Here is a 26,928-nt window from a genome sequence, read left to right as displayed (position 1 = left end):
CCCATATCAGAATTCTGCTTTTCAGAATTGTAAAGTTTAAAGCAATTTTATATGTCAACATAGACAAATAATAGGACATTCAACTGTGAATATCTTACTCTGCAGAAATAATTCTGGGTTTTAAAGTCTTAAGGAAATACTGATAGATATGCAGTGTTTCATTCACCCTACTGAATTCCACCAATTCCATTGCTCTTCAAGCAAATTCAAATCTTAAAAATATAACAAATTTGAACTGATAATATTCAAGGTTGTCACTGTTTTAATGGGATTTCAAAGCAACAACAAAATCACAATGAGTTACATATTTTAAATCTGGTGCAAGGCATAAGAAACAGCTACCAACAGAAACAAAACTTTCTATCCCCTAAGTAGAGCCCTACAAATACCTATGAAGGCAACCTTGTGGTACTCAGGTGCTTTCATACTTGAAATGACAGCTTACAGAGACAGAAAATTAAGAGCCTTTTTTTTTTTTTATTAGATAATAATATGTAGGTTAGCCCTTGCTAAAGCTACTAAGAAAATGGAGTCCTTTATTCCCAGGGAGCTCTCCCTCTGCCACTCACTCCCTTTATCTCCTGGGAGCTCACCGTGCCCTTTCTCTTCTATGTTCACCATCGCCATGGCTTCTGGCGTCTTTCCTTCTGGTCCGCTCTTCAGGAGGGCTCCACCGTGGCCAGTCCCTCGCCTCCCTTTGCCTGTGACTACCAGGGCTCCTGCTTCGGCTTCTCCTGCTGCTCTCAGCCCTGCTCCGACTTCGGATTCCGCCATTTCTGTCAGACCCTCTCCTCTCTGGACTATGACGATGGCTTCTGGACTTTCGGTCAGAACCAGAAAGGACCCGGTTGCTATTCTCCCCAGAACTAGATTGTTTTGGAAGCCTTAACTTTTCCTCAGCTTTCCCCGCATCACTGTGACTGCTAGAAAGTTCTTCATGAAGTCTGTTCTTAGACTTATCCTCTTCAGAGTCATTCATCTTCCTTGCTGAGCATTTAGTTTTCTTCTTTTTCTTCCTCTTCTCCTTCTCTCTTTTCTTCTCTCTGTTGTTGTTCTCACTGCTGCTTTCTGTGTCAGAGGAAGAGGAGGAGGAGGAAGAGGAGGAGGAGGAAGAGGAGGAGGAGGAGGAAGAGGATTTGTTTTTATGTTTTTTGTGTTTACTTCTACTCTTCTGTAACTTTTTCTTTTTCTTATCACTTTTCTTTTTCTTTTTTTTCTTTTCAAGTCTATCCAATTTCCTATAGTTGGAAAGAAAAAGTTCTTTCGTCAACAAAAGAGAAACTGTCAACAGACAACATATCTTCTTAGATGCCCACATCTAAACATATTATTTAGTTTATAATGATAAATCATTTTCTTCCATAAATTACTCAGGCATGTAGACATTAGTAGGAATTTAAATTAAGCCAACTTCCTAACCATACTTCAATGGGAATGACTGTTCTTTTGACAAAACATTCCTATGAGTCAGAACATGAAATTGTTTAGCATTTCAAATAAAATGATTCTCTTGATTTAAAGAAAACTTGGGAAAGAGTTAGATGAAAGGTTAATCTTGTGTCTGTGTTTTAAGTGTGGGAACATTAATTAACATTATTTATTGATGGGTGGTAGCAGTGCACACCTTCACTCAGGAGGCAGAGGCAGGAGGATCTCTGTGAGTTTGAGGACAGCCTGGTCTACAGAGCAAGTTCCAGGACAGCAAGAGGAACACAGAGAAACCCTGTCTTGAAAACAAAAACAAAAAAAACCCAAACAAACAAAAAAATCAAAAGCCAAAACCAAACAAATGATCAAAATTGAGGATTAGAATATACTTCGATACTATATAAAATAATTACTAGATAGTTCTAAAACTATCTAGTTTTAGAAATACAGCAGTCCCACTGCTTTCTGAATTTTCAGTATGGGAGGCATAAGCTGTTCAGAAGGGAGTTCTGAGTTACTGTGGGACACCAGTCTCTTTCCTGGGCTGTGGCCAAGCTCCATGTACTGAAACATGGTGAGCGCCCTCTATTGAACTCAGCAGATCTTGAATTCTTTAGCCCACACGGCATGTTTAACAAATTTAAGGCTTACTATAAATTTAAACATTCCCTCAATATTCCTCATAAAATTTCACAAAATGTAAAAAAAAAAAAAAAAAAAAAAAAAAAAAAAACATTAAAATATCTTTTAAGAACAACTGGTGTGCAAGGATATACACAGTTTTATTAAGAAAAGTAAAAGCTACATATGTGTACTTCCAAATGAAACATTCTGAAAGGTACAATAGTTTGGTAGTATAATCTGAGGACACAAACACTAATTTTCTTATAATTGAAAAGACAAAATTATTATTACTCTAGTTGAAGAACAAACCAAGACAAGCGACCCACAGCTTAAGCATCATCATGAGCTCTCTGCCCAGGTCAAACCCTGGGGTAAGCCATCCCACATGGACCCCTCAGTTACCTGAGGAGCTTCTGCTTCTGTTTGGTAGTCAGGGACTTCAAGAATTCAACTTCAGGGTCTTCTTCACCGTCACTTGCAACATAGTCCTAAGTCAACAAAGACATCTAACTGCTCAATTTCAGACAAGCTAAGTTACCAGACAGGAAACAAAGTGCTTACTCGGAACTGAAGTGTGGGGCTTATACTCCACCTGCTAAGCTACACCAGAGTCACAGAGGTTAACACAGCTGCTTTATAACTCCTGGAGACTATCAGGACATGGAATATAAGTACAGGCAAAAATACAGTAGGCTGCTGTTCTCTTCGATCTTTTAAATACGTACTATCTAAATACAGCATTTTCAGGTTAATGAAATATAAAAACAGAAGCATCTTGAGAGTCTGGGACTACAGTCCCATGACAGAACACTTGTCTGGCATGCACATGGCCCCGGTTGCAAGGCCCAGCAGAACAAACATATAAAAACCTAAAGTTCATGAAACTTAGATAAAAATATCAGTGAGTGTAAACTTTGTAATTATAGTAATTTATTATAAAATATGCAACAATACAGCCTTGAAAGTTCACACCAGGGCTCAATGTACAAAGGCGCTTGCACCAAGCCTGGGACCCACATGGTGGAGAGAGCTGACTGCTCCAAGTTTTCCTCTTGGTTTGTACTGGCACATACACTCACATGCATGCCTGCACTTACACACATGCAACACACTTGCACACACTTGCACACACTCACACACACATGCTCTTATACACACAAAATGCAGTAAGTTTGAAAACTTACTGAATTTATGAACAGTTTAATAAATAAGTTTAAAGCATTTTCTGTAATGCTTAGGGAGCTGTTTATAGACTTCTATTAGCTCAATTTAATGTCATTTCAAGGGTGTGTTAGCAGGAAGGAATAAACAATACTATCACCAGTTCAGTTAGATATTTTACCCATATAAACCCAAAGGAACCATTTCATTTATTAAAATACAGGTTTATAAACAATTTCTCATTTAGGTTAAAGTAATAAAGAAGCAAAATCAAAATACATTTAAAGTATTTTCTTTGCTCTACCCTACTTTCCTATGGATATATGTATATTGGAAAACATTAAGTAGCAATTCACAAGCAATCACATTTAGATTTCCAGACATTTTCAGCTTACTGATAAAAAGATCATTACCTGTGATGGATCATTTGCGGTCAAGTTTCTCCCCAGTACATTTCGTTTCAGTGCAAACCCACTGTTTCTCATCTCCGCTATTAGCTCCGAGGGGTGCATTGACGGCCCTGTTCACAAAAATCACAGTCTGAATGTATCATTTATATCTCTCTACCTTTTTTGGACTCCACAGTAGGAATGCAGTTGAAGCTTTGTTAAGTAAAATCACAGCTAAATCAACTCAATAATCTTCTGCTGAGCAAATAATCAGATATGATTTTCTAAAACAGCAGTCTGGAGATTCAGAATAGAAAATAATTGCATTTTTCCTTACGTGCAAGGGGATGCTTGGCTTATGTAACTTTGTCATATTGAAATGTCTACTAAGAAGTTTAGTACAAAATAAAAACAAAATAATGAAAAACTACAATTAAATTTTTAATGGTTATTCTCAGTAAGAATTGACTTTAGAGTATTTTGTTTTAAATCAAATACCAATTTTGAATATACTACCATGTGTTTGGTAATTACCAACACCACACATACATACATACTCAGGCACTTCAGTCATTAATTGCAATTATATATGTACCTGGAAATTGAAACCTCTAGTTACTGGGGTTAGTGACCAGCAGTTTCAGGCTAGCTATAGGTACGTATATTTTTATTTTCCATAAACTTGTTACTTTTACTTTTGCTACAATATCCTAAGCGAGAAATTGAGCTGCTTTTTTGATGTCATTGTATGTATTAACAAAATATTTAAAGGTCTGCTCCCTTTCCTCAGACATGGGACTTACTCAGGGCAAGGAGGCTCATCTCATTTCTGCTTCCCCTACAGGTCATAAAGTAGGTGACAACACATGGCCTCAGGTGATGCATGTGTAATACAATGTGGTAGGAGAGAATTGCTGCCAGCAAAGACGGGGGACAGAGAAACACCCACAAGCAGATTTCTAGTTTGTTGATCAAATAGTTTATTCTCTCCTTATGCTTTTTGGTCCTCTGCCCCTTATTTAATGTTCTACTACGTATTACTTTGAAAAGCAGGAAGTTATGCTGTTCAAGTCTCTTCATTTGTCAATAGCAGTTCTTGTGAAAAAAGTAACTAATAGCTTACTGACTTTTCCAGGGCTTAATATTCTATTAAAATTACCAAGAACAACTGTACACCTGTTGCTCTATGTTCTAGGTATGAGACACACATGGTGTGAAGGGTATTTGGTCATGATTGGAACATGGGGGTTTAAACTAATTTCTATGGATTATTTTATATAATTTGCTTTCTAGCATTAATAAAACATTAAATAAAATTTGAATTTAAGTATTAGTTGCTTCTGAATGGCTTAAAAGTAACTCATACAACTAATGTTTTAAATAATTAAAAAAAGTCACTTCTGTGGTTTTTCAAGTTTCATATAGAGGAGCATAGTTTTATAAAACATAAAATGGGTCTTATTACTAACAACTTTAAGTGCTAGCAGACAAACTCAGAAAGTGCACATGTTGTGGCTGGGCTGGAGCTCAGGGCTAGAGCACCTGACTACCCTGAACAGGGTTCTGGGCTGGGTCCCCAGAAACACAAGCCCAAGCCAAACATGATAGGATTAGGAGCCTGGCCCTTAGGGTGAGAGGATACTTTTAATTTCATTATCTTCATCATAGGATGGGTAATTTTAATATTTTTAGAAACAATGTCTTTTTGCTAATTCTAATTACTTGAGAATGATCTTTCCTGGTTGGCAGGTAAGATTATGAAACAATGGGCTGAAGAGAAGGCTCCAAGATTAAGAACACTGACTGCTCTCCAGAGGTCCTGAGTTCAAGTCCTAGCAACCACATGATGGCCCATAGCCATCTCTGATGAGGTCTGGTGCCCTCTCCTGGTGTGCAGGCATACATGGAAGTAGAATGCTATACATAACTAATAAATAAAAACAAACAAACAAAAAGATTATGAAATGAACATTACTGTTTTAGCATGAGCTTCCTCGTGTAGAGCTATAATACAATCCTCATCATCAACAGCATCCGGGCTATTTTCACGATGATTTTATAGTATTTTTTAAAATTATAAAAAGTGCTCTTTAAGGAATTGTATTACATTTTTATAGGTGTGTGTATGGGTATGCACAGTTGGTTCTCTTCTTCCAACATCCAGGTTCTGGTGGCATCTGTATGGCCCCAGTCATTCTTTGCACGGAAACTGAACCTCACTCACACTTGGCTATCAACCACTGTGCTATTGTGCATATCTCATCAATCCAGAGTCAAGTTTTGTTCCCATATTTCTGTACTTAAATTTCCTACCGTCAGAAGCTCCAGGTTTAAAGTTCTTGGTTTAGAAGATGTGACAAGGCAGGTTTAATTAAGATATATTTAGCAAGACATTTTTATACTTTCCATGTCACTGTGACAGAGGCTATGTAGAATTATGCTGACAAAAGTTAACTCTAGCTCTTCAAAAAGTCAAAACAGATAATAAACATATATGCACAGGTGTGTGTGTGTGTGTGTGTGTGTGTGTGTGTGTGTGTGTACACATAGGGTTCTCTTCCTTGACCACTTTCTAGATAGGGTCACAACACTACAGCTCAGGATGCTGAACAGGCAGCAAAGAAAGGTATGAGATATCATTCCTGGCAAAACAGACACATCAATAGAATAGACTGCACAACAAGTATGTTCAAATACAAAATAAGTAACTTTTAATGGCTGGTAAACTTATAGCTGGATATGATTTATAGGAATGCTTGGCTTTTTCATAAAATTATACTGCCAGTATTCACTAAAGGATATTTAAAAAGGCCAACCGTGCTATTGGCCTTAGACACTTGATCTTCTACCACCACCTCCTGAGAGCTGGGAATACAAGTATGCACAGCCTCATGTCACAAGCAAACCCAGGGTTTCTACATGCTGGGCAAACTGTCTGCTGACTCAGCATCTTCAGTCTAGGTATATGTCCTAAAATGTGTTTGTGAGGACTTCAGAGCACCTGAGCCAACTGGGTTTGGCCTCTACAGCAGGAAAAAACCATACTCCATATCAGAAAAGCAGGCCACTGAGACCGCTCTACACATTCATTATTCTCAGCTTTTTTGACTGTAATATGGACTGTCTCAAAATCCTGACTTTAACAATGGAAGTTTAGTTCATGTCCTGATTAAATCCAGACTTTTCTCCTAGGAAAACTACTCATGCAACTGCATCTCAGAGAAGAAATCCCAGGAAGCAGAGTATGTAGAAGTGGAATATGTTGTACAGATTATATTTGTAAAGGGCTTAATCTACTTATTAAAGGTCGCTATTTTTTAGAAATAGACAAAAAACAATGGGATGTAAAGTGATCTACAGTAAGACAGGTATTTCATTAGAGAGTTGTGTAGAGACTCAAAATTTTTAGCTGGATGCATGACACGTGCCTATAAATCCCAGCACACAGGAAACAGATAGGGGTTCAAAGTGTCCCTCATCTACAGTTAGTGGCTAGCCCAAGTAACCCAAGAAAGATCCTGTCTCAAAAAGCCAAACACAAGACGTAACAATAAAATGCAAAGGAGCTTTATGAAGAAAGGCTGTGTGTCTGAAGCAGTGAGGGGCAGCAGTCCCTGGCAAAAGCTGAAGGCATACACAGGCATTTCACCACTTCCACTGCTCCACGCACCCAGCACCCAATCCAAGGCAGTTCAGCACTCTTGGCAAAGAAAGCTTTTTTTTTTTTTTTTTGGTCCTCCTTGAGACAGAAATCAGTGTGTATCCCAAATTGGCTTTTGAACTTGGAACAGTCCCACTTCAGCCTCCTGAACAGCAGTTCAAATGAGTATTTCTGCCTACAGTTTATGGCACTGGGGGTAGTGAGCTGTGGGTAGGTAAACTGGTGTGAAAAGCCTTTCCTGGGCCAGAGAGATAGCTTAATTAGCACGAGGGCCCAGTTCAATCCCAGAACCCATGTAAAAGTAAAAGCCAGGGGTGGTAGCATGTATTTTGTTTTTGTTTTTTGAGACAGAGTCTCACTATATACCTATGGCTATCCTGGAACTTCCTATGTAAACCAGACTGGCCTCACTCACACAGATCTGACTTCCTCTGCCTCCTGAGTGCTGGGGTTAAAGGTGTGTGCCATAATGCCTGCCCTAGTAGCATCTGTCTGGAATCCCAGCACTAGGGAGCCTGAGATAGGTAGATAACTAGAACTTACTGGTCAGCTAGCTTAGCCTACTTGGCAAGTTCCAGGCCAGGTGGATGGCACCTGAAGAATAACATCTGAACTTGTCGTATGGTCTAAACACACACACACACACACACACACACACACACACCCTTCCACCCCACATTAATTTGGTCCATAGCACCATCATTTCCATAAAGCAGAGTCTTTTTGGGGGAGGAAGCAGAAGCATTGAGACAAAGTCTCATGTGGCAGGGGCTGGTCTTGAACCAGCTGTGCAGCTGAGAAAGACCTGGAATTCCTGTTCACCTGGCTTCTATCTCCCAAGTACTGGGATCTTTTTGTCCTTTCCTGAGGTTAAACTGACTGTGTGTGTCTAGGGAATCACTGTTTTGTCCTTTCACTCCACACAAGGACACACAGGGACACTAGTTATAGTACACTGTTCAGAGAGAGAGAGTTAGTGGGAATCATCAAAAACTATTTCACACTTAATCCAATTCCTTACCACACCTTACCACACCAAGTTTGCTTTTAAGAAGGCTTATGGAGGGGCTGGAGAGATGGCTCAGCCATTAAGGTAACTTGCTGCTGCGTGGAGGCCACAATAGGCTTGTGACTCTCTTCTGGTCTCCATGGGCACTAGGCATCAAGGTGGCATTCATACACACACACACACACACACACGCGCACACACACACACACACGCACTCACGCACACACACACACGCACGCACGCGCACACACACACGCACACACACACACATTAAGAAAAAAAATCTAGAAAGCTTATCAAAAGTTGTCTTTTAAAAAAGACTAAAATGGAAGCTGGACATGGAGACTCCTGCCTTTAACTCAGCCCTTGGGAGGCAGAGGCAGATGAATCTCTGAGTTTGGAGCTATATAGAGAGGCCCCATCTCCCCTCCCCACAAAGAGAGGGAGAAGGAGAGAGAGAGAGAGAAAGATTGATTGATTATAATGGCATATATTACAAAATGCCATAATGAAATCCATTACTCTGTATGCTAACTTAGTAACTTAAGAAATTTAAAGAAAAATTAAAAAAAAAAAAAAAAAAAAAAGCAGGGGATGAAGCAGAAACATGTAGCGTAAGTCCCAGGAAAAAGTGAACAAGGCTATTAATAAAGCGTGTGGGTGATGTTTATTTATAAAGACAGGAATGTTCTATGTATGATCTTTCTAAAGGTTATGCAAGAGCAGACTGTACTAACTGTATTAAAGTGTGCCATCCTCAGGATTTTCCTGACACACTGCCAGCACATTTTAAGGGAGGCTGGAGACAACAGGGCTGAAGACAGCTAACTGGCCTCTATTAAGAGACAGAATGTAAAGGAAAATTAAGCATTTCATTTTCATCTATGTGGTTGCAAAATACAAAGGCAAGGAAATATGAAACTATCCTTATTGTATGCGAGTCAAAATTATTATTTGTTAAAAACAACCTTGCCTTACAGAATCAATCTAAAGATCTATGACATATTTGATTATATCTTTATTACTTATGTTTCCAACTTAATTTACATATAAAGTGGTGATACAACAATAAAGCTAATTCATCTGCCTAGGGGACTGTGAGACCCCTCTGTGTTGTGAGACCATGAAGAATCAGAACTTGCTATTCACTTTAAATTAGTTACAGAAATATAAATGTTTCAAAAACAATACCCCGAGGGCTGGGGACATAACTCAGCTGGCATGTATGGTCTGATCCCTAGCATGTCATAAACTGGGCATAGTGGTGTATGCCTGTAATCCCACCATTTGGAATGCTGAAGTAACAGGATCAATTCAGGGTTATCCAAAGCTACACAGTGAATCTGAGGCTAGCACTGGCTACATGAGACTCTCACTCAAAAAATCAGTTGGGGAAGGGAGAAGACTATACTCTACAGGAAGCTCAGGAAAAAGTTAAACAGAATGAGAAGTTAGTGCTTATGGGAGGAGGCCAAGTGGACATTCTCTAGAGTGAGGGTAATAGTCATCCTGTCAAGGATGTGGTTAGCAAGTGGACACATCTGTCAAACTCAAACCTAACAGTAGTGCATTTTAACTTAGGAACGTTGTAAGAGGTTGGGGTGTGGTGGAGCACACCTTTAACCCCAGCACTTAGGAGGCACGGGCAGGTGGATCTCTGTGAGTTAGAGGCCGAACTGGTTTATATAGGAAGTTCAGGTAAGTTAGGACTATATAGCGAGATCCTTCCTGTCTTAGAAAAAAAGTCGTAACAATACATTTAGTCAACAATGATTGCTAAGTGGTGGCAATACAGACCCTAAATTGTATCTATACATTATATATCTTACTATAAGGGGAGGGATGCATGGAGAGCTTGAACTTTGGACATAATATAAGATTTTTAAGATCTGTCTCATTAAGACAAGGAGTCTTGTTTTTGTCTTCACGCTTGCAACGTTTTTGAGAAAATGTTAATAGGAAACTTATAACTTTCTATTATAAAATATTTAGAAGTGATAACCTTTGCTGTTTTGAAAGGTTAGTGAAGCTTTTTCAGTCACACACTTGATAAATAAATTATTACCTGCGAAACACAGACACTGTACAGGCAACAGGGATACAAAAGTGTTAAGACAAAGTCCCTAATTCAGAGAAAACAGTTTCCAAGAGAAAACTGGAAACTGATTTCCATTTCCAGACTTCCAGAGGGTTAGGAAAGGGTAAAAGCAAGGGGCTGGAGGAAGGTTCACACTCTTCTGCTTCAGGCAGAAGAATCAGTATTTACAAGATAAACTAAATTTCATTCTTTGCCTGTAATCCCAGCACCAGGAAGGAGACAAGAGGACCTGTGCAGCTCACCATGCATGCACATACATACAGACTATGACTGTGACCTGCATGCACATACATACAGACTATGACTGTGACCTGCATGCACATACATACAGACTATGACTGTGACCTGCATGCACATACATACAGACTATGACTGTGACCTGCATGCACATGCATACAGACTATGACTGTGACCTGCATGCACATGCATACAGACTATGACTGTGACCTGCATGCACATGCATACAGACTATGACTGTGACCTGCATGCACATGCATACAGACTATGACTGTGACCTGCATGCACATGCATACAGACTATGACTGTGACCCGAGACTCATAAAACCCTTTGAGGTTATGACAGTTGTATCCTCCATTAGTATCAGACAAGTCTTTAACAAAACCAGAGCCATTTATTGACAGAATTAAGACTATACTAAATTTGTTGGCATCAGTACAATTTTAAAGAACCACTTTAAAAAATAATTTTGGGGTGGGAAAGATGGCTCAGAGGTTAAGAACACGTGTTGCTCTTGCAGAGGACCTAGGTCTGGATCCCTAACTCCAGCACCACGGGATCCAACACCATCATCTGATCTCTGCTAGCATCCGGCACACATGAGGTGCACAGACACACATGCAGGCAAAACACTCATAAAATTAAAAAAAAAAAAAAATCCAGTACAGAAAAACTAGACCTGTGTTAAAGGAAATATTAAAAGTAGTTCTTCAGAGGAGGATGGACAAAGGGGCATACTATGCTGGCAGTAACCAGAAAAGCTAGCATACTGACATTAATTTGACACTAACAAAGTTCAAAGTTTTAGTTAGGATTACTATTGTTGTGAAGAGACACCATGACCACAGCCAAATCTCTAGAAAAAGGAAGAATCTAAGAAATAGAATTTTACTTTTTGATTTCATGAAGACAACATGTTATACTGGCATACTGTTCTACAGGCAATCACACTAAAATTTATTTCTTGATGGGCTAGAAGGCTTATTATATGACGGTTCACATTGCTGTGTGAGTGTTTAATCATAACAGGAGAGCTGTACTCCATGGAAGGCTGGAATATTCAAAACAGGCAGATCTACAGACCAGTGGCTGCCTTCCCCTTCAACTACAGGGTGAATGAAAGCTAGAGGGTAAGGGGTTTCTTTTGGGGGTAGTGAAAATGCCCTAAAATTGACTGCTGTGGATATAAAACTCGGCAAATTATTAAAAACTACAGAACTGAGGCTGGGCGGCGGCGGCACATACCTTTAATCCCAGCATTCAGGAGGCAGAGGCAGGAGGATCTCATGAGTTCAAGGCCAGCCTGGTCTACAGAGAGAGTTCTGGGGAAGCCAAGGTTACACAGAGAAACCCACAGAACTGAACTGTTCATTTGAAATTATAGCTCAATAAGGTTGATGAAAAAACACTCGGAAATTTCCACTCTACTTTGTCTAAAGAAGTTTAATTGTAATATACATTAAAATTAAGAGTCAGTAGCAAAACTAAGGGTGACAGGGCTTGGTATATAGCTTCAGATGGTATAGTGTTTCCCAGTATGCATGAAGCCCTGAGTGTGATTCCTAGCGCTGCATACATACACCAGGAGTGGTGGCTCTAGCCTATAATCCCAGTACTCAGGAGATGGAGGCAGAAGGATTAGAGTTCAAGGGAATCTTTGGCTACACATTGAGGTAAAGCCAGGCTCAGGGCACAGGCCACATTGTTAGAGAGAGAGAGAGAGAGGTAAAGAGAGAGAGAGAGAGAAAGAGAGAGAGCGCACCCAGTATCCTAGTATAGGAAAAGCATGTGGGCTGCCATAATATAATTACACTGTAGGACAGATATTTTAGAAAAATTCATTCATGGCTGAAGCTTACTAGTTTTGGAGGTAATTTTGATGTGTCTGAAGTGGATGGAAACTTACAAACTTAAGATGATCTTATCAGCAGAAAAGATATTCTAAACCAGCTTAGCCCAAAGAAGCATTTTGATTGCCTAATTTAACTCTGTAAAGGAGAAGTAAATCTTATAGCTGGTCTCTGTAAACCTCACAGCTGGAATATTCTAACTGCACCTTGCAGTTTCCAGTGATCAAAGTAAGTTACTTTATATACTATACTAAGAATTTCATAATAGAAATAATGTAACACCAGGGGGTGTGGTTATCATGAAATAATTACACTCCTGGGAGATTACAGGCACAAGGCTGTACCCCAGGGGTGTGATTATCCCATGATAACCACATCCACTGAAATTGCCTTATTGCAAAAATAATCTCTATTCACTGGCAGGACATTATTCAATAGGTGATTTTTTTTTTTTTAAATGAAAAGACGTTTTTAGCTTGAATCAGCAAGTGGATTAGGAAATTGGTCAGTTTATTTTTTACTGCATTCAAATTCAGAATACACTGCCATTGTTTGCTTTCCTATTTGATACCGCAGTGTTTTGATTTTGTTTTTGAGAAGCTTTTAAGAGTTCCTATTAGCTTTCATTAAGTGCTAGTATTAGACTCAAGTCAGACTTTAAAGGTGCTGTTAATGGAGCAACATGACTTAAAATACCTGATCCCCTATGTATAATGTTTAATTCTTATAAAACAATGTTCATTTAAAAATTTGAAAAGTGATTTACTTTCACTGTTGGAGATACAGATAAGTAAAAATATGGGGCAAAGTATCTTAGGCAATCCTACCAGTCAAATAAAAGCACTCTTAACATTTTGGTCTATTTCCTTCCAGCAACTTTTCTAAATTCTGTGTTTTGCTCTAAGTCTACCTAAAGAGAAACACGAGTCTATTAATCAGGTAATTAAGTGGGAGGTGTTTAAGCTCAAATCCAGGGCCTTGTGCATTGTAGACAAAGCCTCTACCTCTGAGCTCTCATCCTAATGTGTTATAACCTTTTTATTTGACCAAATGTTGCAAGCAACATCCATATCACTAAGCAATCTTCCTATCATCTTATTTATTTATTGAGACAGGGTCTTACTGTGCATCCTTGGTTGAGATCTGATTACTTATCCCTTCTAAGTGCTAAGATTAAAAGTGTGTACCACCAGCATAGGTTTCTTCCTATCATTTTAATTGTTGCATAGTAAAGTATGCCATGGCAACAATGTTCAAACTTACTCATTTAATGCCTTTTTATTAGATATTTAGGCATTTTTTTGTTCTTTATCAACATATCCATGATTATTTCCTTAGGATAAAGTTTATGACTGTTACGAGTCCTAAAATTTAAGCAAACAGAACCAAGCACTATGCTGTTGATTCTGTTATTCTTACATATGATTGAAGCAGATGGTTCTCAATCTTCAATCAGCCTTTCAAGCTGATATAAAACAGTACTTTAAGAATCTCAATATGTAACTCAACCTTTCTGCCTCAGTTTCTCACGGACTGGCATTAATCCAGTCAGGCCTGGCTACACTGGGAACTTGCACTAGGCTCATATAACTTTACCATCTGTGCTATGTGCTGGTCTATTCTATCTTCATTCAATCACAGAGTTCAATGCCTTCAGACAGTCTTAGTGTATGAGATATAAAGAATCAAAATACCTATGTATTTATTTATATTTTTCTTGTACTTATATCTTGTCAATCTGGAAGGAAAAACTACAAATGGAAATTTCCCTAACACTGTATTTCTAAAAAGACTGAGGCAAGAATTACTAGAATCTGCTATCCATTTCTCATCATGAACACACCCGTTACAACACACTAGTAAGTGAGCTCTAACTATTCAAATTACTTTGAAATGAAGTTTCATATGGAAATATAAAGGAAAATATTAGTGTTCAGAACACCAGCATATGACATTCAATATGAGAGGCTCAAATTTTAAACTTCTTTTCCAATTTTAATTATCATACATTTAATGTAAGGTAAAAATTGCCTGTAATCTTACAAGTGAACTTGTTAATTATCTTACTCTCCCTATATCCTTCCAGTTCTAATTGGTATGCATGTTTTACATCAGAATCATACTAACAGTTTATCTTGCCTATTTCCTTAGTACTAGATTAGGTTGCAAGTGAAAATGAGAAATGTTGAAAATGTTAAAGCTCTTTCAGTATAACTCATTTTCCTTCAAACTCTTCCCCTTCCCAAATAAACAAGCAACACACAGATAAGTACTATGCTGAGACATCAATTCTGCTTGCAACAGCTTTCCATATCCAGGTCACAAGCATCACCGGGCATGTACAGAGGACTTCCCACTGCATGCTCTCATTTAGGAGCACTCTATGATGGGGCTTGGAAGCTAAAGTTAAAACATTTACTTATGTGTGCACGCACATGTGCACCTGAGTGTGGTGTATTTATGGGCATCGAGTTTATGTGGTGACAGTGAAGGTCAGAAGACAGCACTGGATTCCCATGGACATGGAGTCCAGGCAATTGTGAACCACAATGCAGGTGCTGGGAACCCAACCTATGTCTTCTAGTAAGTGCTGTGAATTGCTGAGATTCCTCTCTAGTCCAAGAAAGTTACTATTTATACAAAATATTTAAGTGATTCCTTAGGTTATTACATTTAAGAAATGCAGGCTGCAGCATGAATGGACAACCACTTTTTTGAGAGCCATTTATATCTGAGTCTAATCATCTAAAGTGACCCAAGTTAACTGTTTTGTGCTATGTTTTGTTTCTGTCTTTAACGCTTTGTTCAAGCTTTCCCCTGCACAAGGTCTGCCTTACCTAACCGTCTTCCTCTCTTAGGCAGATTCATAAATAATCAGGTCTGTTTTCTGGCTAGACTAGACACTTGGAGCTATTGTGTCTGTTTTCATGTGACATGTTAATTTACTATTTTAATTAGACATGCTGTCTTCTATAAGTTAAAATACAAAGTTCAAAACATAAAATTTACTGGCTTATGTGGACAATGCCAAATACATGGTTCCCAGATACAATTATTTGAAAAAGTAAACAATAAACTATAGTCTTAAAAGAATTAGTTTTCACCGGGCAGTGGTGGTACACTCCTTTAATCCTAGCACTCAGGAGGTGGAGGCAGAGGCAGGCGGATTTCTGTGAGTTCCAGGCCAGACTGGTCTACAGAGCAAGTTATAAGGCAGCCAGAGCTATTAATGGAGAAAATCTGTCTTGAAAAACCAAGAAATAAAGAATGAACTGATTTTCAAAGGTAGGCTTGCAGCTCAATCTACATGATCATCCCTGCACACAACAGAACGATGCTTATTTTACCAATTCCTTACTTGTCACGACATTTGGTTCTAATCTTTTAACTATAAAACTAGTATCTTGCCCACTAAGCTATCTCCCTGGCCCTGTTCTTAAGGTTCTTTTTATACATACTTTCAGAGGCCCTCTAGAAAGGCTATTTATAGAAGTGTTTATTTTGCCATTTCTCCAATACTAGGTATATAGTGGTTTTAAAATACAGAAGGTAAGACAACAAAGAGGAGGAAAAGTAGTTTTACAGTTACTCTAAAAAAGATGGAGACTGAAGTTATACTACTATCCTTTTTTGTTTGCTTTTGAGACAGGATCTCCTCTATGTAGCCTTGCCTGTCCTGGAACTCTATGTAGATCAGGTTAGCCTCAAACACACAAGAGATTCTGAGATAAAGGTGTGCACCACCACACCTGGCTTATCCTTATTTTTAAAATCAGAAGCTGAAACTCCTGTAAGTAATGTGAACTGCTTAAGATTATGGAGTTAAGTACATTATTTCCACTATACCTTTTTTTGAGTTGGGCTTTGATAAATGGTCTGTCTCAATGAAATATTAAGAAGGTTCTAATAAATTTAAATGAAAGCTTTTCAGTTTTTTCATAAAAAATGATAGATATAATCCAAATCAAATTACTTTTTTTTTTAAGTAGAAAGCAATATGCAGAAGGTAAATAACTTCTAAGCAAAAGCCAACTTACTGGGATAATTTGAATGTAACTGCCCCATAAACTCATAGGGAGTGCCACTATTAGGAGGTGTGGCCTTGTTAAAGTAGGTGTGGCCCTGATGGAGGAAGTGTGTCACTGTGGTCTCTTATGCTCAATTTATGCCTAGTTCAGTCCATTTCCTGTTGCCTTCAGATCAGGATGTAGCTACTCTCCACAAGTTTGCCTGCATGCCCCCATATCCTGCCATGATGACAATGGACTAAACCTCTGAAACTGCAAGCTACCCAATTAAATGTTTCCCTTTATAAGTTTTGTCTTGGTCATGGTGTCTCTTCAGCAACAGAAGCCCTAATTAAGACACTTAACACTTAACATGAAAGACATTAGTCTTTCATATTTAAAAACAAAACAAAACTCAGTTTTAAGGTTTCATTTCCCAATTAAAGAGAAATGAGGTTTCAGTCCAGCCTCGTCTTACAATTCAGGAGAATCTAAATTTAAGAACCATTTCTTGGGGCTTAGACAGTTTAGAGGTTAAGAGCACTGATTGCTCTTCCACTGAGCCCTGGTTTGATTCTCAGCACTCACTTGGGGGCTCACAATTATTTGCAGTTCCAGTTCCTAAGGATCTGATGCCCTCTTCTGGACTCTACAGGCACTGCATGCATATGTTGCACAGCTACACAAACAGGCAAAACACCCACACACATTAAATAAATAAATACATTTTTTAGAGGAAAAAGAAAACAAGAACCATTTCTTAGGCTGGGGAGATGTTTCAGCAAATAGTGTTTTCCTCTTCTGGTGTGAGGCTCAGCATCCAGATCCTCAGGTGCCATGCAAAGCCAGGTACAGCAGCATTCATCTGTGACTCTAGCCGCCGTGGGGGTATAAAGGAGAAACGCCCCCAAAGGCTCATATATTTAAATACTAGGTCCCCAGTTGGTAGAACTGTCTGGGAAGGATTAGGAAGTGTGGCATTGTTAGAAGGGTATCAGAGAGGTGAGCTTTGAGGTTTCAAAAGTCTATCCCATTCCTAGTTAGCTTTCTGTCTGTCTCCTACTTGCAGACAAGGATACAGGCTCTCTGTTACTGCTTTGGCAATATGCATTCCTACCTACTGCCATGCTCCTCGCTTAATGCTAACCCTGTGAAGTTGTAAGCCCAAATAAACTCTTACTTCTATAAGTTCCCTTAGTAATGGAGTCTCTTCACAGCAATAAAGAAGTAACTAAGACACTAGCTCTCCTACCACAAGATAGCGGTGGAGACAGGAGACTGCCTGGAAGCTCGTGGGCTAGTGATCCTGGAGAATGTGGCATCTATCAACAAGGATAATTTGTCTCAAACAAGGTGGAAGGCAAGGACTGGATGACACCAGAGGTTGTCCTCTGACCTCCACACTTGCATCCTGGCATGCATTCCCCCTGGCATTCACACATTTGCATTCACATACACAAATGTGTACTTACATGTGCATTATTAACATATGCGCACATACATACATACACACACACACACACACACACACACACACCCCACACACACTTATTTCTTCTCCTAATTATAGGCTAGTAACATGATAAACATGATACATGTTACATGACTTTAAAATCAAAATTAGTGGGGCTGGAGAGATGGCTCAGTAGTTAAGAGTACTCGTTGACCTTCCAGAGGACCCAACTGTTCCTAACACCCATGTCACAACCACCTGTGACTCCAGTTCCAGGTGACATGATATTCTCTTTTGGCCTCCTTGGCCTTCTCCATAGGAGTTACACATGTGCATGTAAACAGAAGTAATAAAAATATTTTTAAAAAGGCAGTGGTGGTACACGCCTTTAATCCCAGCACTCAGGAGGCAGAGGCAGGAGGATCTTTGTGAGCTTAAGACCAGCCTGGTCTACATAGTGTGTTCCAGGTTAGCCAAGGCTGCAGAGTCAGACCCTGTCTCCAAGACACAGCTATAATCTTAGCACTCAAGAGGTATAGAATGAGAATCAGGAGTTTGCTACGTAGTGAATTTGGGACCAGCTTGGCTTTTATGAAACCTTGTTTTAAACAAACCAAAAAAAAAAAAAAAAAAAAAAAAAAAACCTCAAAATCCAATAAAGTTCATAGAAACTTGGCTTGAAAAGTTAAACCCTATTTTAGAGCATTCAGATGATGAAGAGTTTCCCATTTATCACCTTTTAGGGGGAGGCAGGGAGGTGAGTGGAGTGCGAGGGACTGAACCCAAGACCTCATACACACACCTGACAAGCAACGCCCTCTACCGGTTACACCACTAGCTCTATCATCCTATTTTGGGAATGTGTCTTAATCCACAAAAACTAAACTCAAGTACAAGAGACTTCAGTTTAAATAAAATTTCACTTTATCTTTCCTTGTTTGACAAAATTTTGTCTAATGCTTACCTGAGCCATCAGTAGGAACTGAGCTTGCATTGATCCCAGAAAGACCAAACAAAGGACACTCTCGATCTGTGTTCACATGACCCCACTTGTGGCATTTAATGCACCTCACATTTCGAACCTGAGAGATTGATAAACATGATTCTCAAATACCAACAGCCTAACATTCAACTTAGCGTTTTAACTTAGTCCACCCCGCCCCCTTTTCTTTTTCTTTCTTGAGACAGGGCCTCACTAAAGCCCTTGCTGATCTGCAACTTGCTATGTAGATCAGGTTGACCTTGAACTCACAGAGATCCACCCACTTCTGCTCCTAGAGTGTTGGGATTAAAACAAACACCACCATTCTTGGCTGTTCCTTTTTAAAAAGATCTCCTGGGAAAGAGATTCTATAACTATGGTGGGTAAGTCAATACAGATATTAAACTCTTCTACTATAAATTTGCCTAAAATCCAAGGTGAATCCTATCTGTGTCTTCTACAATAAAATAACACCACCCAAAAAGAAATGGGAAAATATCACAAAGAATTATGTCATGTCATGGTTTAATTTTAGGTTCTGTAATTTTAATACATTCACCTAATACCCTGCTCCTCCCCCCTCTTGGGTCCCTGGTGCAGTTCAAGCTGCGCTTTCAATCTTCATGTTGGAAATCCAGGCCTGTTTCCACACCAGCTACATTTCTCCAAATTGAAGCCGGGCCCTCACAATACACTGTGAAAGTAGGTTGTTTTTGTTTTGTTTTGTTTTTCTAAACTGAGCTATTCTCTCTAGCCTTGAAGTTTCACATTTCTAAACCAGGGGTTAGCAAACTTATTCTGTGAAGTAAAAATGGTATTTTAAGTTTTTTATTTTATGTTTGTGTATGTTGCACCTACTGACTCTGCTGCTGTGACAGGATACATGTCTGGAGAGCTGCCATAGACAATGCACAGGTGACAAAAGTAATGCTTTTTACAAGGATCATCCCTGGAGTGACAGTTGACTCTTTCTAAATCAGTAACATTTTTAACATCCTCTCTTGACCTAGAGGTAGTAACCGCATCATTATACCTTCACTAGAAAACTTGATTCTCATCTTCCATCTGTCTACTACAGTTAGTGTTTTCTCCTCATTCCCATCATGATACAACCTGACTACCTCTGGAAACAACTAAAACCCAAGCTGCTGGACACTCCTGTGTGGTGGTTTTAAAGAAAATGGCACCCACAGGCTCACAGGGCATGGTGCTATTAGGAAGTGTGGCCTTGCTGTAGTAGGTGTGGTGTTGTTGGAGGAGGTATGTTACTAGGGATCCAGATGTAGACCTTCAGCTTCTTCCCAGCACCGTGTCTTCCTGTATGCCACCATACTTCCCGCCATGATAATGACCTCAGACACTGATCTAAAAGCCAGCCCCAATTAAATATTCTCCTTTTAAGAGTCGTCATGATTACGTCATCTCTTCACAGCAATAAAACCCTACTTTAAGACACTCCTGTGAGGGATTTTCTTCATCAGATTTTGAAATCTGGCCACACTTCCTGGTGACAGCCCACATAAACAGTACTCCAAGAAGGAAGCTTCACTCTTTGCCTGTTTGCTCTCTCTCACTGGCAAGTTGAAGTTCCTCTATCTATCCTGTTGCTGTTGATATTAAATCCAACCTCTTCAAGATTTCAATGCAGACTAAAGACTAGCAGCTCTGCAGGGACAGTCTCGTGGACTCAACAGTTACTGCATTCTCAGCCTATCCATCATGAGACAGCCACTGTGGGGCTTCCCAAAGCATATCCTCCAGACAAGATCATAAACCATCCTTTGATACCCATATTCATCCTATGTATAGTTTTGTTCTAGAGAACTCTAAAACAAACACCTTTGAGAAAATAATGTAAAGATGTAGGTACTAAATAAAAATTATTGTTGAAAAGATAGTGTCACTTGCCTGAATACCAAAGGGCTGGTCTCTGATATTCATGTCATCTTTGGCATATCTGTTAAGTACCAAAAAAATGTAAGACTATAGTATTAAGAACAACTTAATAAATTCAATGCCAGTTAACTTCAAAAAATGTTTATCGCTCATAAAGCATTATAAAAATGTATTACTACTATAAAAATATAAGATACACATCAATTTTTAAGTGTTTACAACAGTGGTTCTCAACCTTCCTAATGCTGAAAGCCTTTAATATAGTTCCTCACATGGTGGTGACCTCCCCAGCCATAAAAATACCTTCCTTGCTACCGCACAACCACGACTTACAGGTTGAGAACCACTGGCCTATATCGTCTGATCGTGTACAGCTTTAAAAAGCAAACAAGTATGCAAATTAAGGCCAGAATGAAGCACGCTGGTTGTCTGCAGTAAGCCAGTTAGTTACTGCCCTGGTCAACGAACCAAGAGGCAGACAATGACACATGTTTTCTCTAGAAACAAACCAGCACTTACTTTTCTCTCGGAGCACCTTTCTGCCATTCAAACTTGTATTCTGTCTCTCCTTCTGTTTCTTCTTTCTACAGGAGTCAGTAAAAATTCTTTACTCTCCCATAAAATCACAATCAACCATAAATCAACTCAAACAGAGAAGAGCACTTACCTCTTTGTTTTCTTGATTGCATGTTCAGAGCAGAGGGAGAGAAGCAGAACGAGTTAGCAGTGTCGGTGGAAAAGTCTACTACTTATTATGTTGTGTTACTTAACTGTAACCTGTGGGTCAACTGGTTTTTCTGTTATCATAAGATAAAACCCCAGACCACTGAAGGATAAAATATACTAGAGTCCGGAAGAGGTATCGTGATTTTTAAGCTTTTACATTTGCACTGGCAGTGAACAAACTTTCCATTTGAAAATGTGTTTAGTAAGGACTATCGATATGTGTACATTATAAAAGGATAAATATACTTCTGCAATATTGAGCATTTCCCTCCCGCAAAGGACATAAGCTACATCAGAAGAACATTTTGTGTTTATTCTACCGTGTGATGACAGCATTTGAGCTGATATCATTACAGAGTAATAGCACTGGGAAGGACAAAAAATAACCTCTAAAATACTGTCTGCTCTTCTCAACCATCATACCCACATCAAAGCTTCAAGGGAACAAGGTAAGTACCTTTTTTAACTCCTGGTGGAGCCTCATACATGAAATTCAGGCCGTTCTTTACACGCTCATCTCCCATAAGCAATCTAAATGAAATAACGGCACACTTTTAAACAAAGGGAAGAACATGACAGCATACAATCTCTCAAAGTAATTAAGATATTTTTATTAGTGACAAAGCCCGAAAGGTGCTGCCTTATTAGGAACTTGCTGTAATTTTGCAGCTTCCTTCTTCCCTCTAGTTCTCTCAATGAGAAAGGAAAAAAGATGACATGGCTACTCTTACAGAATTTTCTTAAACACTATGAAATGCTGCTGAAATAGTTTTGAAATCCTATGTGCTATCAGATATTTTGGTGCCACAACCTTTTCTTTTTAAGGTGATTTTATATTTTTTCATCTTGGTCTTTCCAGACAAGGTTTCTCTGTGTAGCCCTAGCTGTCCTGTAGACTAGGCTGGCCTTCAACTCAGAGAGAGATCTGCCTGCCTCTGCCTCCCAAGTGCAAGTGCTGGGATTAAAGGCGTGCACCTCTGCCACCACCAGCTATTTTAGTATTTTTAAGTGTGTGTGTGTGAGAGAAAGAGAGAGAGGAGAGAGAGAGAGAAGAGAAAGAGAGAGAGAGAGTAGGGAAAGAGAGAGAGAGATGAGGGAAAGAGAGAGATATGAGGGAAAGAGAGAGAGAGAGAAATGAGGGAAAGAGTGCTACAAACTGAGCTAACTCCTCAGCCCTAAGAACCATTTTTTTTTCTGAAAACAAGGAAAAAAATATTAATAAAATTCTTCAATACGCTAATACAATGAAGCCAGAAATGACTATTCCTCAAAAAATCTTAGCTAGTGACTGGAACTTTTGCTGTAGGTTCTGTGTACAGCATGCCTCTGCTGGGCTTCTTAGCTAAAAGGTCCCCAACAAACAGTATGGCTACACTGACAGTTAAGTCTGTAAAATCCAAGTTAAATATTAGCAAAAGCTAAAGTCTAAGTATGAAATGTCTTTGTATTTGGAAAAGGCAATCACAAAGGATATGCTACATTATTGTATGTAATTCTCATTTTGTTCCTTTAATGGATTCTATACTCCCCCCTTCTCCCACAAAAGAAAAACAAAACAAGCAAACAAACCAAAAAAAAAAAAAAAAAAAAAAAAAAACCCAGAAGGACATATACATATTTATCTTTATCGTGGAACAGTATTCTTTAATTAAAAGGAACATATACTAATGTATGTGGTAGATGACCTTCAAAAGCATGCTAATGAAGAAAATCAGGGGCCAGTAACACCACTGCTCAGGGGTCAAAATTGCCACCATCCAAGCTTGCTTACCTGAGTTCAATCCCCGGGACCTACACAGTGAAAAGAGAGACCTGCCTTCCACCAAGTAGTCATCTGACTTCCACATGTGCACCGAGGTCCTCATATGCCCCATGTATATACACATTACACACATATATACATAAATAAGTAAACACACACACACACACACTTTTTTTTTTTTTTGAGACAGGGTTTCTCTGTGTAGCTTTGAAACCTAACCTGGCCCTTGCTCTGTAGATGAGGCTGGCATGAAATTCACAGAGATCCACCTTCCTCTGACTCCTGAGTGCTGGGACTAAAGGCATATGCCACCACCACCTGACCTAAGAAAGTATATGTTTAGAAATTTAAAAAGTTAAACAAATAAATGTGATTTTTAAATGTAAAGAAAAAAAGTCACAAAAGACCACTTCATCATCTGCCTTATGTGTCCATAATTCCACAAAATTCATAGGTAGAAAGTAAAATGGCAATGACTTGTGAGAGGCATAAATAGGATAAATTAGGAAATGACTATTAGTGAACACATTTCCTTTTTATGTGATGAAATGTTTTGAAATTCGATATGCTGATGGCTTAGCAACACCAAACAAACTTAAAAACCCAGGTATGTTTTAAACAGATCTGTAAGTCTTAACACCACTTAAAAATTGTAAATCAAGTACATGAAACGCTGAGCTTTATTAGAAATCGAGAAATAGAAATAAAAACTACAAGCCACTACTTCGCATTTATCAGCATGGCTGTTACAAATGCGCTGAGATGTAACTCAGTGGGCAGAGTGCTGCCCTGACATACTGCAAGCCCTGGGTTTGACTCCTACATACATCGAGTATAGTAGCACATGCCAGCACTAGGGAGTTCAAGACAGGAGGACCAAGAGTTTAAGGCCATCCTCAGCTTCACAGGGAGTTCAAGACCAGCTTAGGCCATGGAAAAGTTTGGTGGCTCTTTAAAACACTTTAAAAAGAATTACCTTGAGATCTAGCAATTCTGCTCATAAGCACACGAACAAAGCAACTGAAAACAGTCTTGAAGAGATACCTATATGCTAATGTTAGCAGTATGATCCAATAACCCATAAACTGATGACTGTCTCAAGTTTCAATCGAAAATGTTTCAAAATAAATGTCATTTCGGAGTACAGTCTATGTAACTAAAACACTACTAATCAGTAAGTTAGCCAAATACAAACACAATGGCAGCAGCTAAAGGGCAGGCACCACCCTGGAAGTTAATGGACACTAGCCACAACCCACGGGCCAGAGACACCCGGCTTCTCTTCCAAGTGTCCTGAGTATCTTTCACTACAGTGTATTAAAAAGAACCCTTTCTAAGCAGTCTCAGTAGTTAACATGCAGTGTTTATTATTTCTGCAAGCTCTGCCTCATGCAGGACTTGCTCACAGTCTGGATGACTCAGTGAAGCGGTATTTTATGTGAAGAATAGGTAAATTTGGAAAAGGTGACTATGTATAACTATGGGAGAGAAGCTGACTCAGTATTGATTAATCCCGTGCAACTGATTCTTCTAAAAACACTAAGAAGGTGGCACTTACCTGTTATCATACGACTCTTGTTCTTTAAGATACTGTTGCATTAGTTCTTCTTGTTTCTTTTTATCATATGATATTTTCTGTTCTGCCATCCATACCTATATTAGTGAAACAAAATATAATTTAACAACTGGATTAAATAAGAAGTCTGCTTTGTGTGTATACACATGCATGTCTACATGTGTGTAGTACGTGCCTGTGAGTATGGAGTCCGGGGTTTAAAACAAAGTATCTTCCCCAGAGTTCAACAATTCTACTAGTCTAGCTGCCAGCTTGCATGGAGGGTTACAAATGGGCCACCAGGATTTTATGTGGGTGCTAGGAATCCAAACTCTAACCTCACACTAGTGCATCAAACACTTTATCCACTAAAGCATCCTGGTAGCCCTGGAATCTCCCTTGTCTTCTATAATCAACCACACCTGTTCAGCCAGGTGTGCTGGCCCACGGCTGAGGTAGGACTACTAAGAGTTCCAGGCTGGCCAGAGCTCTTCTGAAGTAAGACCCTATCTGAAAACAACTCCCATGGCCCCCCTCCCCCCCCACAAAACAAAACAGAAAAACTACCATGTATCTCAAGCTTTACACTTCACAGTTATTTAACTAATCTCAATTGCTCAAGAACTTATATTCAGTTAACTGAAATAAAAGTAAAACACAGGTCCATTGACGAAGTGCTCATTGTGATTCTTCTGCACATTATAAACTATTTCACTATTTAAAAAGGAGAGATGAAAGTCAAGTGCTGTGGCTTAAACCTGTCATCTCAGCATCTGGGAGGCATATAGGAGGATTAGGGGTTCAGGGCCGTCCACTCTCCACAGCAAGTTTGAAGCCAGACAGGAGTCCCAGCCTCAAAAAAGAGATCATGAAAAGTGTTAAAAGACATGTGGGCTATAGGAGTATGTAAAAAATAAACGGAACAAGACTTGGGGGGGGGGGAGGTCAAGGGATAAGGAAGAGATGGAAATACCTAGCAAGTTTTTTTTTTGGGGGGGGGAGAGGAGTGACTTAAAAATTATGTAACAAATTTAAATACTAGAACTTGAGAGGCAGAGGCAGGCAAACCTCTGTGAGTTCTAGGCCAGCCTGGTCTACATAGAGAAAACCTGTCTCAGAAAAAAAAAGTATATTCACAGATAACCCGTGTTAGCATTTCCTATATTTTCTTCCACAGATATTCTAATGTACATGTATGCTCATACTTAAATTAAAAAATCATATTTTTACAGAACGTTCTTTACACACATTGATAACATACAGGACCTATAACTGGCTCAGAAACAACTAAAAGCTCAATATATTCTCACAAGCTTGTGTGTACTTTTGAGTATTTTCCGGGATGCACAGTGCTGTCTTCATTTTCCGTTTCCATTCTTTTCCCACACTATCTCATTTAATCTTCCTAACAATTTTACACATTAGGGCAACTGACACTGCCATTCTTAATCAGTAAAGTAGGAGGCTCACGATAATAACACTAAACATTTTGTGCGAGGCCTCAGGACTGTACTGAGCTATCAAGAACCTGGCCTGAGCCCAAAGCTCAGACACTCTCCGTCCCGATCCTTTCGCTGCAATTCTCTCCTCAGTCCCTTGTCCAGCACTTGGCTGACCTGTAATTGTTTTAAAACGCTGAACTTGACTGCGGCCATCAGACATGACACTACGGGATGGAGATGGGGGACGGAGAGTGAAAGACCTGTTAAGCGGAAGCAGAGCTCGGGCGGGGTCTTGGTCTTAGGGCTCTGGGGGACGGAGACGGACCCGGAATGGGCCGCAGACAGTGTTACCGAGCTACGTCGTCAGTCTCCACACTGACTGACAGGCCCAGTCGGTATGCTGGGTTAGCATGGAGGCCTGCGTAGGACACGACTGTCCCAGGGAGCTCGTCACGTCGCTGCCCTGTCCGGATCCCTTTACTCACCTTCTTGATGTTGGATTTGGACGCAGGATGGAAGTCCTTTTTGCACATGAAATTAGCGAACGACTTCCCCATCTTGGAATCCGAGAGAGGGAAGCCAGCCGCTAGGTCTGCGAGGAACGTAAACAAACTCCGAGCTCGTCACCGGAACTGTAAGGAGAGCAT

At 39.4% G+C, this 26,928-nt stretch overlaps 1 protein-coding gene across 2 annotated transcripts; it reads right to left on the bottom strand.

Annotated features, from left to right (window-relative positions):
- Window positions 1-244: 244 nt before the first annotated feature.
- On the bottom strand, window positions 245-26,928 carry Cir1 (corepressor interacting with RBPJ, CIR1). 2 transcript variants are annotated; one of them, XM_051184466.1, is made up of 10 exons: window positions 26,767-26,928; window positions 24,843-24,937; window positions 21,980-22,053; window positions 21,464-21,474; window positions 21,316-21,380; window positions 20,809-20,857; window positions 18,883-19,000; window positions 3,627-3,733; window positions 2,455-2,540; window positions 245-1,238 (listed from the first exon to the last, which is right to left on the bottom strand). In XM_051184466.1, exons 1-10 carry the CDS (start codon window positions 26,836-26,838, stop codon window positions 590-592), a joined length of 1,326 nt encoding a protein of 441 aa, XP_051040423.1. In that variant the 5' UTR covers window positions 26,839-26,928; the 3' UTR covers window positions 245-589. The 2 variants fall into 2 exon arrangements, with proteins under 2 accessions (XP_051040423.1, XP_051040424.1); XM_051184467.1 differs by lacking the exons at window positions 21,464-21,474; window positions 26,767-26,928.

This window comes from Phodopus roborovskii, unplaced genomic scaffold (assembly GCF_943737965.1).
Source record: "Phodopus roborovskii unplaced genomic scaffold, PHOROB, whole genome shotgun sequence".
NCBI classification, from domain to species: Eukaryota; Metazoa; Chordata; class Mammalia; order Rodentia; family Cricetidae; genus Phodopus; species Phodopus roborovskii.
The sequence above is the reverse complement of the archived record's forward strand: the minus strand, read 5'-3'. Positions and strand labels throughout refer to the sequence as shown.